The sequence below is a fragment of the Lipophrys pholis genome, assembly GCF_963383615.2.
Source record: "Lipophrys pholis genome assembly, chromosome: 19".
NCBI lineage: Eukaryota > Metazoa > Chordata > Actinopteri > Blenniiformes > Blenniidae > Lipophrys > Lipophrys pholis.
This window is the reverse complement of record NC_137647.1, coordinates 10,014,692-10,030,923: the sequence shown is the minus strand read 5'-3', so window position 1 is coordinate 10,030,923 and position 16,232 is coordinate 10,014,692. Positions and strand designations below refer to the sequence as shown.

The following is a 16,232-nucleotide window of genomic DNA, read 5'->3' as shown; positions in this document are numbered from 1 at the left end:
CCAGCGCACATGGCACATTACGTGAAGTCGAGTTACTGTAGAGAGACTTACCTCGCAAACAGTGCAGTGCCAACGGGTCTCCACGTGGTGCTTGCACTCGTTGCAGGTGTAAACAAAGCGGTCCTGGCCCTGGTTGTGCAGCTCCACCAACATGCACATGGTGCTCCACTTGCACCTCCTCAGCGAGCTGAACTCCCAGTGTTTGTCCCGGGCCAGGGTCAAAAAGGCATCGCGTCCGTCCATCAGGTCACAGGTCAGCATAGGGTCAGGGTCCATTATGGGCGGCAAAGTGTTTAGGACGGGCCCGGTTTGGAGGTGGATGACAAAAAATACCTGACGGCGAAAAGGACAAGACGTGTGGAGTTTAGTTTTAATGACGGCGATGGTTTTCCAATCCTAAGGAGGCGTGTTTATTTGTTTGTAGTCACGGATGTTGAACAGTGAGAGATGTCCAGACAAGTGTCTCATGATCAGGGAGACAAAGATGCCTTGTAATGCGATGCAGTGAGACAACTAATACAGACTAATGACATTGCTTCAACTTACTGGAGCAAGCGCTCAAAATACACAACAATGATGCTGGTGGATTTATTGAGTTTTTCCCTGTTAAAAGCACCTAGAAATGACTGTGTTGAATGTGGTGCTATATAAATAAAGCTAAATTAAATTGAATAGTATGTGTCTTACCATTCTCTACATTTTCCTCTTCTCCATGTTACACTATGCACACAAATACTACAAGGAAAAATGACTAATTCAGCTTTATTTGAATATATTTTGATTGAACCAGCAGAAGGATCCATGAAGTTGTGCAATGTGCAAAAAGCTAATCTGCTCTGCGTCGACCAGCTTAGTTTGAGATGAGAATGGAAAAAGATATGACGCGACCAAGTAAACCTTCCCACCTCCTTATGTTTCTCCATCGTGGCGTAGAGCTTCTGCGACAGATCGTTGGCTACATTTGGCATCCCAGGCTTTTTCTTATTGGCTCGACTGATGCTGCTCTTATTTTTGTTGGTTTTCTTGTTATTCTTCTTTTTGGCGTTCTTGCTGTCGGCCTGGGCTCCCTGTTAACAGACAAAGGGGAAACATTCCGAAGGAACAAACGAACACGAGAGAGATGAGATAACTCAATTAACCTGCAATGTTGCTGAGAGCCTTCACATAACGACTGCTTGAGGATGATAGAATGTAGGGCGAGAAAACGCGCCATTCACAGATTGAGCCAACTTGCCTCTGTCATCTCAGAAGAGGCTGTGTTCTCTTCTTTCTTCCTTTCCTCCTCCTCCTGCTCCAGCTCCTTGATGCCCTCCTCAAGTACATTGGGCCAAAAGTCGCCCTCAAAGTACGGCAGCTCGTTGGCGCTGGTCAGTCTGTCTTCTGTCGCCTGCTTGAAAATGTCCTGAGGAAAGATTCAGACGAGACGTTTCCAAGCTGTGCGTCATATGCAGGAATTTACAAACGATTCAGAAATTTGTATCAACACAACACCAGATGTTAACGTTTCCACGGTAATTATACGTAAAAACACGGCAAATGTCTACGTTTACAAGTTTAGAAATAAAAGGTTAAAGGTAAGGTGAACTGATGCTGATGAATATGAGGCCAATTTCAACATCAAGAGAAACAAAAACAATATTAGGTCATTTAATAACCCAAAGTGAAATGCTGAAGGGCATTTTGTGTTTATGGGAAATCATTGTTTGTCTTTCAGTAAAACAAAACAAGAAAATATTCACCGGTGATTGTTAAATTGACACCATATGCATTCCAAATGCGTTTTGGAAAAAGTGGAAAGCTTCTACATGACACCTACTGTGGCGGGATCAAACCTGCAAGATTATTTAAAATCAGGATCCAAAAGCTTTTGAGACAGAGATGATCATAAATAAGGCAGGATGGAGAAGCAGTTAATAAATACTGTGGCCTCACATCGAGATGTTCCTGGTGTAACCTGAAGGAATTTGCATGTTCTGTGACTGAGCAGTTTCTCTGGAAGCGCTGGCCCACTCCACAATGCAAAGACGTGCTGGCTGTGACGCTCAACTGTTTACAGGTGTTATGGTGGAATCACATGTTTTTAAGAAGTAACTAATTTGTCAGTTCTGGTCATTTCTGGTCAACTCATAATTCTGAGCAGATGGAAAATAAGAGAGAAAGTCGGTGGAATTGCTCTGCTATACAATTTCTGACCAATCGAGAAAAATCTGCGAGAACATCCAAACCAGGCAGAGAGGACTGACGTCCTTCTCTTCTCTCAGCTCTGGAAGAAGGAACACAGTTTTCTATACTGCAGACTATGAATAGACCTTACATACACATATATCTGTATCTATGTTCGGCCGGCCTTCCATCCCGTGTCACCTATAATAGGATCCAGCGACATTAACCTGAATAAATCGGGTATACATGGATCTCCTTGGCATCTCGGTGTGGCCACAAAACACGATTCTTCAGAGATTTTCCTGACCTTGTAGTCATGTATGATCCTCTCAGCAAACGCCTTGTCCAGCATCTTCCTGTACCACTCCTGGAGCCTCTTGGGTTTGGGGATCTTCTGATCAGGAGGATGGCAGTGAAAAATGTAGTCGTCTCCTTCACTGGGCGGACAGGCCCAGATGTGACCAGTCACATACCTGTGGACGACGCAAATATTTGAGCCAAAACTGCGCTGAAACCATGAAACTTTGTGAAGCGAGTTTCCACCTACCCAAGTTTCTTCACGTACTCCAGGTAACCAATCAAGATCTCGTGGTATACTGCAGTCCTGAGCAAACGTGGTTTGAAGAAGTGAATACTGTCGAGGTATGATATGTAAACCCGTCTGGGGAAGAAAAGAAAAAAAATATTAAACAAGCACACAATAGTACTTTTACATGAGAGTTTTTGTTTTACTGCAGTTTCACCTGGTATTTGGAAAGGGGCACTCCGAGCCGTACTCCTGGACGTGCATGCCGAAGAAACACACGTCAACGCCGTCTATTTCCTCAAATGCAAAAAGTGCTTTGGTTCTGTAAGGGAAGCTCTCCATCATCTCGCCTGAGTCTACAAACCTGCCAAAAAAACAAACAAACAAAAAAACCCCGAGGTGAAACAACATTTAGGAGTAATCCGACGTGAAAATACACAAAAAGTGAGAATATTTTCCTGAAATATTCCAACACTTCTTTTCAGGTTTGCTTTTCAGCAGCAACAAGCTGCCATCGTATTAGAAATGTATCCAATCTTCCTGCCAATCTTGTCTTAACACTGAAATGGAATTAAAAAATGTAACCGGTGAGAAGCTTACCTAGATTTCATACCAGGCTTAACCTCCACTATTTTGTCGGAGCTGGCAACCACTCGCACAAACACCTCGCCGGCTTCTGGGTGGTTCTGCCTCTTCAAGTACTTGTTCACTCGGTCTTCAATGTACGTCCCCAATCTTGTGGTCTGCAACCCTTCACAAACACACACACACATTCAGAATCGGCTCAAGTTTCAAACTCTGAGACGGCTGTGCGATTAAAAAGTAACACATTACCCTGTTACTGCATATAAAACTTACTTTTGGCACAAAACTTGTTATCCTTTCTGGTTTTGTTGGACTTCTTCAGACAGTTATCGCATATAAAGCTGAAACAAGAAAGATCAAACTGTTCAGCGTCAAATTACAGGAATGATGGTCAATTAAGGTCAAAAAAGTAAAACCTACCCGGATGGCCAAATGACATCGTAATGCAGCACACAGATCTGATGCATCTTTCGTCCACAGTCTTTACATTCAACAAACCTTCGAGAAGAAACATTCTATTTATTTCTGGGTTTTGCAAAAAAACCAGAACAGAATTGATCACCTGTCGCTACAATACGTACGGCTCAGAGTCCAACATGTCATTTTTCTTCTTTTCAAACTGATCTTTCGATATCATGCTGCACAGAAAGAAAAGAAAAAAAAAAAAAAAAAACAGACAAGGAAGTTCATATTGGCTCATGAGAATTTAGCTCCCTTCCACATAAAGAGTCTTGAGTCTTCTTGATGATCACTGGCCAGTGTTCAGACCTCCAGGTCGGGTAACTTACGTCTGAGGCTGTGCCGGGTCGTCCCCCAGGGTCACACTGTTGCCCTGGATCTCATTGAAGCACTTCTCACAGAAGTGATACCTGTCGGCAATAAGGCCATATTTGGGTGAACTGCAGCCAGCACACACAGTAGCAGCACAGGCAAACCGGCGTACGGGTGGCAGAACGCAGAGTGAACGGACGAGAACAAGCAGCGGACACACACACACACACACACACACACACACACACACACACACACACACACACACACACACACACACACACACACACACACACACACACACACACACACACACACACACACACACACACACACACACACACACACACACACACACACACACACACACACACACACACACACACACACACACACACACACACACACACACACACACACACACACACACACACACACACACACACACACACACACACACACACACACACACAAAGAGGCAGAGATACACGTTAGTCACAATGGAAATGATCATGATCCAGCCATTCATTCAAGCTGGAAAATAAACGAAGGACAGCATGCTAAAAGAAGAATAAAGATAGGAAACGAATGACTATTCAACATCATTAAACTTCAAGCTGCAGGGGGGAAAATGACAAAACCAACAATCATTTGTGACATGAGGACATTAGCAACATGCAAGAGCGGATGAATGGATGATGTGGTCAAGTCAGGAACGATAACGAAATTCATTTTAATGAAGTAAATCCTAAAGCTTTGCGGCATGGGAACCTGTGACATCATTTTTTTAAATGGATATTTCAAAAACCATAATCAAGGTTTTTGTTTTTTTTAATGAAAGTAATAGATATCCTGAATTCTAATTTGTAATCTTGAAAAGTAAAGAAGACCAACAGCTGCTTATTGTGCCTAAATGTAACCTGCACACATGCAGCACTGGAGCTGTGGGCGATTTCATGCAACACAGTGAAATGCATTCAATCTTGCCCAAATGTTCTTGACAACAAACCTACTGAATGCTCAAAAGCTTTTTTTTTTTTTTTTTTAAACCAATGATCACTTTAGATTCTGAGCCATAAGTCGGTGAACCTCAAAGCATTTATTGCTGGATATGTGCAGCAAATGAACTGTGTAGCAGTGGAGCAATATAAAGCTGCAATAACATGTTTTGCACAGAAGGAGGCGCTTCTGAGCACAAATGTAGGAAGACAACACTGATCATGAGCACATTGTGCCTGACCACATTAAGCCACTCTCAGTCAGCGGGTTAATGTGTTCCCGTCAGGGAAACGTTCTTTAAGAACCCGGCATGCATTCGTACCTGTTCTGGTAGCTGTAGTAGGTCCCATCTCTGGAGATGGTACACAACTGTTTACCATAACAACACAGTGTCTGGGGTGAGAATTCAAACTGTGGAGGAAAACAAACACATTTCAGTTGGATGTCACTGTGGCAGCCACGTGGCACCGAGTGTCAATACTTTTCACATTAATGTGACACGTAAACCAGACCAGTGTGGTTCCAGCTCAGATATCGTAGCGCCTCACCTTCCTGCCGCAGCAGTAGCCCAGACCCTGCATGACAGGATCGATTTCTGATTCAAATACTTCTGCCAGTTTGGTGCAATACTTGTAGACGCGGGAGGTTTTGCGGTTGTACAGCCAGGCGTTGTTGAACATGAGCCACACATCGTCCACGTACTGCCACGGCTCCTGGTACTGACCCGTGTCCAGCTTTCGTTTGATGGTGGACAAGTCGATAGGGTTCTTCACTATGTCAAAGTAGTCCTGCGGGAGCAGAAGCAGGGGAGAGACATTTCCAGAAATGCACATACGACCTGAGAATTTGTGCCTGAATCATAGTAGTGGGGACTTACAGGGATACCCAGTAGCATGGGGTCTACAGGTTGTCTGAATGGCAGTGACTCTGGGTCTTGTCTGTAGAGGGCCTCAAGTGTTGGCATGAGGGCTTGTCTCAGCTCCTCCGGCTTGAAAACTGCACAGAAATATCATAAGATGAAGGAAAGAGATGTGACTATTAGGACATACACAATAGTTTAAACTTCCACTGAGCTGGAGTCAAGAGTTGACAATCTTACAAAAATCCTCATAAAAGATTATTTCAACTAACACATGATACTAGAATTGAATTCTATATAAAACACAGTAACAAAGGTACATTTTGTTTGTGGTGTTTTTTCAAGTGCACTTTTTGAAAAGGGAGGAAGAGAAATCTTTGCCCTTTCCACCTAAAGTTAACATGAGATGAGTGCTCTTACTCTTTTTACGGTTCTGAGAGGGGGAAGTGGTTGATGTACTGTTGGCCCCACTCTCCTCCTCTTCTTTGGGTTCAGCCTTCACCTCTGGCTTCTTCTCCTCCGTTTCCATTGGTTCCTGCTTTGGTTCTGCTGCGTCTGGCTCCTCCTTTTTCACCAGCAGAGGTTTGGTTTCGTCATCCTGCTACGTGAGCACAAGAAGCATTAACACGCTATAGACTGAGGAGTCAGGAAACCATCAAATAAATACTGTATTGGTCCAAATCTAAGTCTACCATGATTACAAAATAAACTTCCATTTCAAGCTCGATATTTGCAGCCTGGCTGCTTTCACGAAAGCTCACAACTCAATGATGTTCAAAATGAAGCTCATACCTCCATTTTGACATCGCTTTGCTTTTTCCCAGAGTTGCTGTCGTCATCTTCATCTTTTATTTCAGGCTTCACCTCGGTGCCGCTCATTTCAGGCATGGCCTGCTGGGAGCTTAACTCAGCCACGGAGCCGGGGGTCGGCACTCTGTTGTCGATACTCGCTGCTGCCTGGGATAACTTTAAGGAGAGAAAGTGACATTCTGATCACAATGTTGATGGTTTGAGTTTACAACAGACTAGAAGATCTGACGAGCATTTTAATGGAAGCTGGTGAAAGCGTGAGCAGTTGGAGAGCAGCTGCTTCGGGAGCTGGCCGGGTGTCTCACCGGTGTGCTGGGGTGCTGGGCCTGCACTGAGCTGGGCTGCTTTATCTGGCTGGCGGGGTCTGTTTGGGGCTGCGCAGGCGTTGGAGGCTGGGAAGGGTCGGGTGGCGTTCCCATGGCCGAGGGCGGGCCAGGGAGATTACTGGGTATGTGGGTAGGGGTGGAGGAAGGCCCCCCAGTGGAGGCGGGAGTGGAAGGCTGTGGGGGCACCTGGGCCTGTGTGGGAGCATGATGCTGCTGCTGCTGCTGAGGCTGAAGCTGCTGCTGCTGTTGTTGTTGCTGCTGCTGCTGTGGCAGCGGCTGCTGCTGCTGCTGCAGGCCAGCAGAGGCATTGGGTGGTGGGGTGGGACCCAGTGTGGGCTGTGCAGCGGGGCCACAAGGCAGCTGGGAGCCAAGAGAGCCCAGGGCATTCATAGGAAGGTTAGAGTTTTGTTGCTGCTGAAACGAAGAGGGACATACCATTAGCAAAGCAATACACAACACACAAACGCGGGCGTGTACTAACGCTATGAGGGGGACGTTCAAACAGGAACATGCTCATTGAGGTTTAGGTGAATCTGTCTCTCAGCAGCACACATTATAATCTCACCTGTGAGACAGCAGTCTGTGACATGGCCTGTCCCATGCCCACATTCATCGCTCCACCTGCAGTTACAGGAAACTGGCCCTGTGGCAGGAACTGGCCTTGGCTGGCTGGCTGCGGCACCATGTTATTGGCATGATTACCCATCATTCCTTGACTTTGTGCCATTCTTGATGGGGACATACCCATCTGGAAGGTGAAAGCAATTAAAAAAAGACATGACAAAACAGTAGGACTCCCATGTACAATAATTGTACCCGCGGCTTAAACTAGTGCTGACGTCTTTTCAACCTGCGCTGGAGCTTATAGATACTAGGTGACGAACAGCAACCAGGAATAACCGACAGAGACCTTGTTTAAGAAATCGCTTCATTAAAGATTGCTCACTGGCAGATAAGCAGAGCCTTGTTTGTGGTCAATTAGGTAGGAACAGAGTTTGAAATAAATGATTAGTGAAACAAGCCACCACTGAACAAACGAGGCAAACCTGGCAAAAAATGTTGACAAAAAGATTACGTTTAGGACACAAATTAAGGACGATGGATCTCAGCAAAAGCATTTGCTCAAAAGAAAGAGAAAGAAAATTACAGAAGGACTGATACTAACCGCTGGCACAGAGCTCATGTTCATCTGCTGCGGATGGTTCATGGGGGAGGGAGTCCTCGCTCCCATGGGCGCCTGAGACATCTGTGCATTCTGCATTGCCATTGGGTTAAACTGATTGATTCCTGTGGGACCAGATGCACAATTATCTACCTGCTGAAAATACTTGGGAGTTCTGTTAATTTAATATTCTGCCTCGTACTGGGCTGGCAGGGGGGGCTTAACCGAGATTATGTTCAAATCCCAGGTCCAAAGTAATTAAATAGCGTTAAATGTTCAGGGAAGCATCTTCGCATTATAAAAGTCCTTTTACCATCAACCTACATGGAATAACTGTGCATGAAACAGCTATCTGAATGAGCATACCTTGGGGCCCCTGCATACGATTCATTAACTGATTTGGCATGCTGGGCATCGGCGCAGGTCCATCTGAAAGAAATCAGGATTTAAAAAAATGTTTCCTTCCAAAGTTGTTCTCAGAATAATATTGTTGGAGAACAACCAAGTAGTTATAAAAAAAAATAAAAATACTTGTAGCTATAGAAGAGGAGTTACTCACTCGGAGGTCGAACTGCTTGCCCTGGGCCCATGGAGTTGGGTTGAGCCATTCCGGGCGGCTGAGGTCCGGCTGTGGCCGCCATGCCGGGCTGCTTTTTAAGCCGCGAACGCCTCTTCTCCTCCAGTTCCTTCTGGATCTTGTAGATCTTTTCTGCCAGAAAGTGGTAGTACTCATCCTAGTGAGAGGATAAGACAAATAAATACATTCAAAACAATGATCAATGTAAAACTTTCTGTTGTCTTGTCACAAAAAAACCAAACATGGTTTGATATAAACAGAATAAAGATGCAGTATATTGAGTTACCCTGCTGTTCGCCGACTCGTACATGTCACCCTCGACCTTGCGTGCATATGCGACCAGGTTTTCCATTCGTCGGTCCTTCAGTGCTGCCGGGTCCGGGGTGGGGAATATGGCTTGTACTCTGAAAGGAATTAAACGAACAGTGACTTTATGTACCATGAAGTTCAGTGTCTGCAGCTTTGTTTCGTCGGACTTACAGCTTGTGCACCAGGTGAGTGCGCAGGTCCTGAGTGACGTGTTCATGCCAGGCCTTCCTCACCCCAGAAGAAGAGAGAGGGGTGGCAGCAGGCAGGTTTCCCATACCTCCTACTACTGACCCATCTGGCATCAGCTGACTGCAACACATGGACAATTGCAATGTCATTCATTAAAAAAATATAATACTATGAATACACTACTGGCTGCACAGTTAAGAGTGAAAAACATTGAGTTCCTCTGAGCGAGAGATGACATGTCTTACTTGTTGAGTGTGTTGGATAGGGAGGAGTCTGAGTGCAGGCCCGTCTGGTCTGAGGAAGTGTTTCCCATACCCCCTGCCATCTGGTTCATCTGATTAGCTCCTGAGAAAAACAAATTATATCTAATCATTCACAAATAAATCAGCAGAGCACTTGTTGTGGGGGGGGGGGGGTAAGAAAAGTGAAATAACAGTGAGGGCCTTCTTCTTTTGTACCGTGGGCGTTCATGTGCCGTAGCTGCTGGTGCTGGGGACCCTGGGGGTTCTGCTGAGATGGACCCTGGCCCTGAGCAGAGGAGGACTGGTTGCCGTACGGCAGACCCAAGGCTGCGTACGCCCTCTGCATGGAGCTGGGATCTATGTGTGTGGCAGCGCTGTTGATGGCTGTGGCACTCGGCTGGCCTTGTCCAACTGTGTTGATGGCGTTCTGCAGGCTGGCCCCGGGGGAATTCAACATAGCTGCAGAGACGAGACATGGAAATGACAATATCAATGCTAACGCAGTACAAAGCTAATGGGTCGCTGATCACTGAGGCCTTACCAAGGACTTGTTATTTCATACCCAATCATAATTTTTAAATGAAGATCATAATGAATATTGTATGATTGTAACCTAACAATGTTAGAATAAATATCAAGGTGGCATCACTCAATAAGTAAAAAGTCTTAAAAATCTCAAACTTTTCCCCCAAAACTCAAACTCGTATTAAGTCAGTCACCATATTTGACAACTTCGTCATCTCTACACATTTCTTCAGGACTAAGAAATAGAATATCATATAGGACAGTAGTGTTCATTTGTGTAAATGAAGAATCTATAGGATGGTATAAAGTGTTTGTAGAAATTGAGTAAGAAATGTTTTCAATTCCAAGATATTTAAGCTTTGAATTGTGAAATATTGTACTGTTAATTCAGTTCTACACCAAAATAGATTTCAATTCTAGATTAAAAAAAATATGTGGACTTATTTCAAAAGGCCTAAAAATATCCTTTCACATAATAATAATTGCAAGAAGGGCTAAGATATATTTGCATCTGCAAAACCACATGTAGGTGTAACAAGTGGGAAAAGAAACAATTTGGTTTACATTTAAAATGGCCAAAAACATATGAGACTCTGACAATCGACAGCTTATTTTAAAGGAAGCACTTGTTTTAAGTTGTAATAGACTATCAACTTATTGATATTCTCAATGATTAAACATCAAACATGGATTTCTTTCTCAATTCTTCTTGATGAATCTTGTTCGAAACATATAATTTAAAAAATGAATAGTGACTATTGAACAAAGCAAAACAATGTAACAACTGTCCACATCATAAAAATCACTAAAACATTTATATTGCAAAGGATTTTTCTAAGAATAAAAAAATAGAAAAGAAAAGAAAAAAACTCCGTCCAAAAAACATGTCTTCTTGTTCCTCCATTTAAAATCCCTGCGCGGCTCCCTGCTGTGTTGATTGCTGACAGGGAGCATGCTGCCTCGGAGGGGGATTTAAATCTGTCATAGGGCGTTTTAGCCAATTAGAGTGCACGCTGCCCCAAGACCCTGCCCCCACTGATAGCAGAGCCACCGAGCCCCTCCCCTGGGTGTCAGATTACGGGCCCAGCCTTTCCACAGGAATCCTCTCACTGTCGGCTCTCGAGCAGCCGCCGAGCCAGCACAGAGTTGTAGCAGGGACGTGCAACCTGCAGGTGGCACCACTCCATACTACACACTCACACTTCAGGCATGCTGGTGACTGATGACTGTTTTGTTAAGCAGTACACAAGGTTTCCAGGATTTTCAGACAATACAAAATGCTACATTCGGGAGTTTTTAAGTCATCCCGTATAGGTTAACTGATGAATGAGAGACGTTACTCACGCTGCTGATTCCTCTTGTCACTTGCGTTCTTCAAAGGCAAGCAGACGGGACAGTCGTGTCGCGTGCAGTTCTTCCAGTGAGAGATGATCTGTCTGGACGATGCACAGTGGGCCACTGGAGGAGAATGAACAGCAGACAAAACGGAGAGTGAGACGGACGACAGGTGCTTCACCGCTGCACAAAGAGGAAAATAAACGCACTGGACCCGCACACCACGAGGGCCACTGAAATGCGCGTAGAGCCGGTAATGATACATTAGGGCTGCAATATTCAACGAGTAAACAGTGCGCATGTTGTAAAAGCTGTAAATTCAATTTTGCAATTAACTATTAGTGTTTATCCAGTATAAACATGGCAGTTCAAAGATCACCGAGCACACACGACCTCCACCAGAGCCCACAGCTGGGAGAGAGAAGCTGCTACCTGCCAGGAAAAATGTCCAAATGCAACACAAACGTCATGACAGCCGTGTAAAAGAGGTTAAATTGCTTACACCGTCAGTCACTGGGATTTATTGACTGGAGGGAGATGAGTGACTCTATTCAAGCATTAAACAAGGGGCGCAATGGATCCCTGCTTCAGATTGTACCACGGACATTAAAAGTTGCATTATCTGTTGAGTTCATTTCCCTTCTTTGGTCAGTGGTCAACCACATATAAAAGAATAATAAATTATGTTGAAAAGCCAAAGGTAACAGGTGCTAAAAGGTGCCTGGATGAGACACTTTCTACTGTGTTTGTCCTGTAGTTTGTAAATCAAACTGCACAGAGCCCATAACAGCGGCTACAATTATAAGATGCACTTAATCTGTCAGGCCCTCCAGGATCTAACTGTCTTTAGTGTAAATCTCCTTCTTTGTCTACCGGCTGCTCCCTCCAGGGGTAGCCATGGGGGGGCGGGGAATCTGTCCCACCTCACCTACCTCCACTGTTAAACCAATGAGCTCCATGTCCTCCTCCTCCTGTACATCCACAAATCCTTTCTGAGGTCTTCCTCCTCTTGCCTGGCAGTTCTATCTCCAACATCCTTTACCCACCATCTCTGCTCAGCCTTCTGTATCCAGGACCTTGGTCTCATCTACCTTCACCACCCCTAGTACTCGTGAATGTCCTGAATGACCCTCTCATACTTTCTGCCACTCCTTTCTCATACAGTGCCACACCTTTAGTGTAAATAAGGCAGTAAAACTACTTTGTGGAAAGTTTACTGCATTTTTCTTTTGTAATAACGAAAAGCATAATCCTTCACGACAACACACGGAAGTTACTGATTAGATAGGTGAAGGGTACCTAGTTAGTTTGCCAATTTCAACATTCATGCAGCCCAGGAGAGACATATCACTGAGTTCTAACGTAAAACTGTTCCATCCTGTACCTCGCAAAGGAATCAACCGATAAGTTCCCCCCCCCCCCCACACTTTCACTCACCCTGGCAGGACTTGCCGGCCTGGCAGTGGGTCATGTGGTTGAGTACGTTCTTCATGGTGCGGCAGTGGGGCAGAGTGCAGGCCCTCATGTCCCCGTTGGCCTGCTCTCGCCGCTGGCACTTGTGTGCGTGGAGCAGCAGGACCAGCTGCTGCTGAATGAGCTTTCGCTTCTCGGGGTCGGCCGTCGGGCCGGCTGATACGCCGCCCGCCCCGGGGACCATCCCCATCGACGCTACCTGCTGCTGCATCTGGAGAGGGAGTGTGGGGAAACACCCACAGGTTAGACAGGGGTCAAGTTACATGTGAGGATAAGGTAACGCCACAATCGCGTTTTCAGGAGGATATCGACACAAAAACACCTCACGAGAGAAATAGCTCCCATTTGATTCTGGGAATCCACGTCATTCTGTTTGCATGTTTTACCTGGGCACTCTGGATTTCTGCAGCCAACTGGAGTGGTAAAGCCACTCTGACAAATGGCATTAAAAAGGCACCAGCACCAGATGGCGGCCATTTGCTGCAATTTACAGAGCCTCAGTTGGCACGCAGCGGAGAGCAGAGCGCAGGGCAGAGGAGAAAATTAAACACCCATCAGCCACAAGTACTAAAACAAAATCTGCTCGCATGCAGGACAATATGTGCGGTTTATCTCGCACCTGTTGAAGAAGCAGACGGGAGCAGAGCAGCAGACGTGTGCTGTCCCCGCTTCACCCAGAACTCACTAACATCTGAGGTGTGACGACGCATCTGTCCGATGAATCATCGGTAATGGCCAATCCACCAATCACGGGCAACAGCTGAGTGAGCGCCCCCACCCACTCACCAAGCAATTCACTAACAACCTGAATTCACAGCATTTCTTAAAGGCTGCAGTGGAAATTAAAGCAGGACAAAAGCTCAAGCTCCTGCGGTGACCGTGCGACGGCTACAGCTTTAATGAATCAAATGGATTTTTTTTTGGACATCTCAACCGAGTGACCTTTTCTTTCTTTCTGTCTTTTTTCTAAGGACCAGTTAGACACTCACCATGTTTGGCACACTACCCGCTCCCTTCAACTCAGCAGGGAACTGGGGCAGGTTGTTGGAAAGAGCCGCCTTGTTCTGGAGTTGTTGGGCGTTGACACCCGCTGCCCCCATCTGCTGGACCCCGGTCTGACCGTACTGCTGGCCAAATGGAGCCCCTGACATCGCCATCTACAGGAGGCAAACAGGACAGAGGGTATCGAGCGATCAATCAATACTAGTAATGCTCCTTTCAAGCAGTTTGGTAAAGTTCAACTTGCTAAACGATTTAAAATGTGATATTAAGACAAATCGTAAACAAAAGACAAGAATATAATATATAAAGCACTTAAAATAAATACTAAAGTTCAAAATAGAACTTGAGCAGATTAAACCTCCACTAAACTGGGACAAGTAACAGTCGTGCAACTGGCTAGAATTTAGTTGATATTAAAGGCTGCACCATGTGATGGTGTTTGGTTAGGTTAGCGATTTAATAAGTAAAGAATCAAATTTACACAGTAAACAGTCATCCAATTTTTTTAAAAGAAATGCCTTGTCTAATGAATAACTTTAATCTTTGGAAATTATTGACCATTCAACCAGGGCAGCGAAATAGACCAAGCTTGAATCAAAATGGAGATATTAACTGCCAAAATTTAATTATCTTCAATGTCAACAATACTGTCATTTAAAAACCTGGCTTTGAAAACATGTTTTAATCCAACAGTTAGCTGACTACCAGGGGCGAAACAACAGATTAACAGTTCATTGTGATACCTGACTGACTGCAACCACACCATGCTCAGCGGACCAGTTAGAGGCAGGTTAACAGAAGAGTGACTGACGGTGACGACACAACTCACATGTGCAGAGCAAAACTGAAGCTAGAGCTACAACTTCAGAAGACTTGTTGGGAAATGCAACAAAAATGAAGTGGTGATGCAAATTTACAGACTTTCTTTGCGATTTAGGGAGTTTTGGGACCTAGTCTGGTTACTTTAAAAAGTAACCGGAGGCCCCTCTCAATGCACCAACGGCCCAATAAACACAGAAATCACACAAAGTTCTCAACATATTTCAGGTGTTTTTCCATATAGACATATAAAAATAGACGGGACACAAGATTCTGAACTGTACCCGAGCTTGCCTGTATGAAAACCAGTAGTTTGCACTTTGTGATTCCAATCCATGATGGCATAGTTATGTTTGTTTAACTCTTTATCTTGGGTCGATTTCCTAAGAAATACACTCAAAAGACGTTAACAAGTGCCTTATTTTAAGTTGAAAGATGTAAACGGAAACATTGTTGGACATTTTATGGGCAGTAAAAACTATTTTCTATCATCAATTAGTTTTAGCTGCAATTGTACTGTTCTATTGAATATGCTATGATCAGACATCAATTAATTACACATTTAGAATTTAGCAGTAACGTGTGTCGCTCTTCTCTTGTACTAATTTCTATGTATCAGACTGTGGCTCATCACTTGGTGGGTATCTCACTTTTCACTCATAGCAAAGCAACACTTGGTGTTTTTTATAAAGTGCAATAATAAAATGGCATTAATTCTTTTTTTTTCTTTCTTTTTTTTTTTTTTTTTTAAATGGGCTAAAGAAAAAGTTGAAGGAAACTGCCTGTTCATTGATATTCCAATCACCTCATGTTAATTTTGACATTTCTTAAAATTCGAACCTAACTGAAAAGCCTTGGTTTAAAAGATTTCAATTTAGAAATTTGTTCCGTCTTGCCGAACCTCGGTTCAACCCCCTCGCCTGCGCCCAGTGGCACACGTATCATGTTCAGGGCAGCTGAGTGGAAACATTTTTGCATTCCAGTTTAACATCAAGGAGGGTGGGAGTCGATCAAAACTTGCTGTGTGAGAATTACTGAGAAAACTTCAAATGTGCAAATGCATACATCATCCCAACATTAAGGAGCCTTTGACATTCGGATAGTCTGGGACTCACTTGGGAGGGGGGAGAGCCGAGAATTTTCACACCTTTATTTGGTTTTGGGTGGCGTTCAAGCAGCACTATTGGGACCAGATCAAACCGCATGGAAAATGTCACGCAATTACAACAGCTGCTCAATTGGGGGCGCTGTTGCCCGAAACAAACACTGACCAGAGAGGAAGTGAAGAAGAAACACAGCTCATTGATTGGTCCAGACTGAAACCGGAAGTCCTGCTGCTTTAGCCCATCATAGCTAGGCTAGTTAGCTAAGGGCTAATGGGTAGCCACAAACAACTGCAATATTTCGTCTTCAGACCAGATATATATGAGCTCCTTTCTCACAACTTCTTCCTCAGTAATTCTTCCTCACTACGCCACGTCCACCCGCAGCATATTTTCCAACTTTTTCTTTCGGCTTCTTGCAGTTAGCTTTGTTGCTTACTACCCAGAATGCACTCTA

The 16,232-nt window shown here is 44.6% G+C and overlaps 1 protein-coding gene across 1 annotated transcript in view; it reads right to left on the bottom strand.

Annotated features, from left to right (window-relative positions):
* The window catches only part of crebbpb (CREB binding lysine acetyltransferase b), a 34,230-nt gene that overhangs the window by 3,432 nt on the left and 14,566 nt on the right, over window positions 1–16,232 (bottom strand). The window contains exons 3-30 of the mRNA XM_080488389.1: window positions 13,841–14,008; window positions 12,816–13,062; window positions 11,388–11,501; window positions 9,735–9,977; window positions 9,522–9,621; window positions 9,259–9,396; window positions 9,065–9,182; window positions 8,761–8,935; window positions 8,568–8,630; window positions 8,205–8,326; window positions 7,605–7,787; window positions 7,019–7,453; window positions 6,696–6,869; window positions 6,324–6,504; window positions 5,922–6,040; window positions 5,593–5,832; window positions 5,367–5,455; window positions 4,063–4,143; window positions 3,856–3,912; window positions 3,695–3,772; window positions 3,548–3,615; window positions 3,290–3,440; window positions 2,907–3,053; window positions 2,711–2,824; window positions 2,471–2,636; window positions 1,235–1,402; window positions 906–1,067; window positions 52–333 (exon numbers count right to left, since the gene is read on the bottom strand). Of these exons, the coding sequence (XP_080344515.1) occupies window positions 52–333; window positions 906–1,067; window positions 1,235–1,402; window positions 2,471–2,636; window positions 2,711–2,824; window positions 2,907–3,053; window positions 3,290–3,440; window positions 3,548–3,615; window positions 3,695–3,772; window positions 3,856–3,912; window positions 4,063–4,143; window positions 5,367–5,455; window positions 5,593–5,832; window positions 5,922–6,040; window positions 6,324–6,504; window positions 6,696–6,869; window positions 7,019–7,453; window positions 7,605–7,787; window positions 8,205–8,326; window positions 8,568–8,630; window positions 8,761–8,935; window positions 9,065–9,182; window positions 9,259–9,396; window positions 9,522–9,621; window positions 9,735–9,977; window positions 11,388–11,501; window positions 12,816–13,062; window positions 13,841–14,008 (4,383 nt within the window). The remainder of the gene's footprint in view (window positions 1–51; window positions 334–905; window positions 1,068–1,234; window positions 1,403–2,470; window positions 2,637–2,710; window positions 2,825–2,906; window positions 3,054–3,289; window positions 3,441–3,547; window positions 3,616–3,694; window positions 3,773–3,855; window positions 3,913–4,062; window positions 4,144–5,366; window positions 5,456–5,592; window positions 5,833–5,921; window positions 6,041–6,323; window positions 6,505–6,695; window positions 6,870–7,018; window positions 7,454–7,604; window positions 7,788–8,204; window positions 8,327–8,567; window positions 8,631–8,760; window positions 8,936–9,064; window positions 9,183–9,258; window positions 9,397–9,521; window positions 9,622–9,734; window positions 9,978–11,387; window positions 11,502–12,815; window positions 13,063–13,840; window positions 14,009–16,232) is intronic.